Consider the following 3029-nt stretch of genomic DNA (forward strand, 5'->3'; position numbering starts at 1 on the left):
TGCTCTTCCGATCTAAGAAAAAAAATAATCACATGATATTATGTTTATTATTTTTTTAACATTATCATATAATTTAACTTTTATGTTAACCATTTTATATATAATTTTATTAAATAAATAGTATTTTATTAAAAAGTTGTATATAAATATCTCAATTAAAAGTTACATGTCTTGATTAAAAGAAAACAATTATGTTTCTAATAACTAATTTAATATTATAATTTATTATAATTATTAATATAATTATAATTTTATTATAATTTGTCTAATTTAAATTTTATTTAATATTGTTAAATTTAACATCTTATTTTTATTAAATACACACGTTTAATATTTTAGATATACCAATCACTTTTATAGATAGGACCTGTCAAAAAATTTTCTATTTTCAATACATAAATATCTAAACACGATGATACTTTTGATAAAAATAAGCTACAAAATCCAAACACAAATAATAATAACATATATATCTATTGCAACCGTATAAGTGTGTTTCACACACAATGATTAAGATAGGCCAATGCACGGTTATACCAGGATCTTGGTGCTATACAATTTTATTATGTGATTTTACATACGTATCCTTATAGCTTCAACTAAATTGCGTGCCGTTACTTTCCGGATTCAACACAACTCCCCATGATTGAAACAGGACCGTATTATCACGTATTAAATTACTAATCAATTTAATAAGAGCTTGCTAACTTGCATCTAATATATCCCCCCTCCCCCGCAACGTCAAATAAATGCTTGCCTGCATCTATATTAACCATTATCGACGAATTTGTAAAGAAATTTATTGCGAAAAAATATCACTTCATGTTCTGAGCCACGAATAATAACAATAATAATAATAATAATAATAATAATAAACGAACAATAAATCTTAATATACAGTGCCAGACATGAAGCAATTAATTATTTATTCAATAAAATAAATCCCAAGTCATCATATTCAATTCGTGTCTATTGTTTCCATCGTAGTATAAAAAAAACACATTACAATTAAAATTGCACACCGACTGTCGACTAATCGTCGGTAAATTAACGTATTTCCGGATAGTATTTTTAAATTCCCGTATTGTATGAGTCATTAAAAGTGGTAAAAGTGGGGTATGAAAATTATTGTGCCGTAACATATAAAAAGGGACGTTATCGAAAAGACTATATTACTGCAATCGCTTTTGCCGTCGTAAGACCATAGGTGAAGAGGTAACATACTGTAATTTGATTCAACATCTATCATGTTCTGTCGATTGTTAGCCACTTTTTCGTCGACGGTTCTTGTTCTCACAATAATTGAATCGGTGAGAGCGGGCCCTTACTCAAGGGATGTTGAAGGATACAAGACGGAACCAGATCACGAAACAGGAGCCAAGGTAGCGCGATGGATAAAGGAAATGAACATAAATCCTGAGGAAATGGGCAACTACTACGAGGGAGACATCATGATTTCAAACAGCACCACAAGAAACGGTGATAGAAGAGCACAGCGTTGGATTAATGGAGTTATTCCCTACAAAATGACTGGTAGCTTCAGTAAGTACCTTTGAGAATACAAATTTAGACATTTTGTAGTGCAACGTATCTTTCGAAATTAATGAATTTAAATGCAATAGCTAAGTATTATTTCATTGTAATGAAATAGTCTGTAAAAGTAACAAATGTTCCGTAGTTAAATAAAAAATTCTAATGACATTAAATCACATTAGACACACAATTGGTATAATATCGAGTCTATCAGAATATAAATCAAATTTTATACAACATAATCGAACTTCTAATTTTATGCGTAATTGTATCTAAATATTAAGAAAGAAGAATTTTTTATCAATTTTTTAAAAATATTAATTTTAAATATATTAATAGAATGATAAAATATTATATTGCATGATATAGGTGTATAATAATAAATATTATTAGGCACCAAGATGCAGCCCGACCCACAAAAGGCGCTTTAATTTGTGATTTTAATGATTTTTGGTTATAACTTTTGTACTGCAGCTCAAGATCAAATTAATAATATATATCGGGCGATGAACGATTTTCATAGTAAGGCAGGCATACGATTTGTACAACGGACGAACCAATATGATCATATCGACATTCGAAACGACAATTCTGGATGCTGGAGTTACGTTGGCAGACAAGGCGGTAGACAACAGGTGAACTTGCAGACTCCTGGTTGTACATATTACGTAGGAGTCCCCGTACATGAGCTGAACCACGCCGTCGGCTTTTGGCACGAACAATCTAGAGACGACCGAGATTGGTACGTGGACATCGTTTGGAATAATATTCCAAAAGGTATGTAGTTATAACTATAAAGTTCAAATAAGAATTAATTTGTTTAATTAAAATGTTAACGTTTAACGGAATTAAGCGTATTTTGTTTTTTTATTTTTATTAATGTCTGAGATACCAACTAATTTTGTAATTAATATATTAAAATAGCGTATGCCTCTTTTATACGACAATTTTCTCTATCTGTCTTCTCCTTCTATTTGCATTTTAACTTTAAAGAATTTTAAACTATTCTCTTTTAATCTTAAGAATTATTAATATCGTAACAACGTCAACGACTTATTATGTCTAAATATCACTTTTTTAACTAATAAAAAGTTGCATAATTTATTCAGATTAGTTCGTATAGATCTGCATTATAAATTTATATTTTTATATTATCCTGTATATTCTATGTACGTATATTTAGACAAACAGCATAATTTCAATAAGTATACCTCGGATCAAATCAACTCTTTTAACGTTGTTTACGATTACGCCAGCGTGATGCATTATTCAGCGAACGCGTTTGCCATAAACCCCAACCAAAAAACCATTATTACAAAGGTAAGTAATCAATATTTTTATAAATGTTCTATAAATGTCACGTCGTGAGACGGTTGATTTCTTTGTTAGAATAGTTTAATTTCTAAACGGATAGATATGAGCTACCAATTCACTGTTCTAAAAAAAGCCATTGTTTGCATTACATCTATGTATGTATGTTTCAAGTATATATAAGA

General features: G+C 29.3%; 1 protein-coding gene across 1 annotated transcript; it reads left to right on the forward strand.

Annotated features, from left to right (window-relative positions):
• The first annotated feature begins 1174 nt into the window (after positions 1–1174).
• Positions 1175–2922, forward strand: LOC105462158 (zinc metalloproteinase nas-4-like). Its single transcript, XM_011708688.1, has 3 exons — positions 1175–1542; positions 2008–2310; positions 2717–2922. The coding sequence occupies exons 1-3, from the start codon at positions 1248–1250 to the stop codon at positions 2899–2901; spliced, it is 783 nt and encodes a 260-aa protein (XP_011706990.1). The 5' UTR covers positions 1175–1247; the 3' UTR covers positions 2902–2922.
• Positions 2923–3029: the final 107 nt, after the last annotated feature.

This window comes from Wasmannia auropunctata, unplaced genomic scaffold (genome assembly GCF_000956235.1).
Source record: "Wasmannia auropunctata unplaced genomic scaffold, wasmannia.A_1.0 LD269392.1, whole genome shotgun sequence".
NCBI lineage: Eukaryota > Metazoa > Arthropoda > Insecta > Hymenoptera > Formicidae > Wasmannia > Wasmannia auropunctata.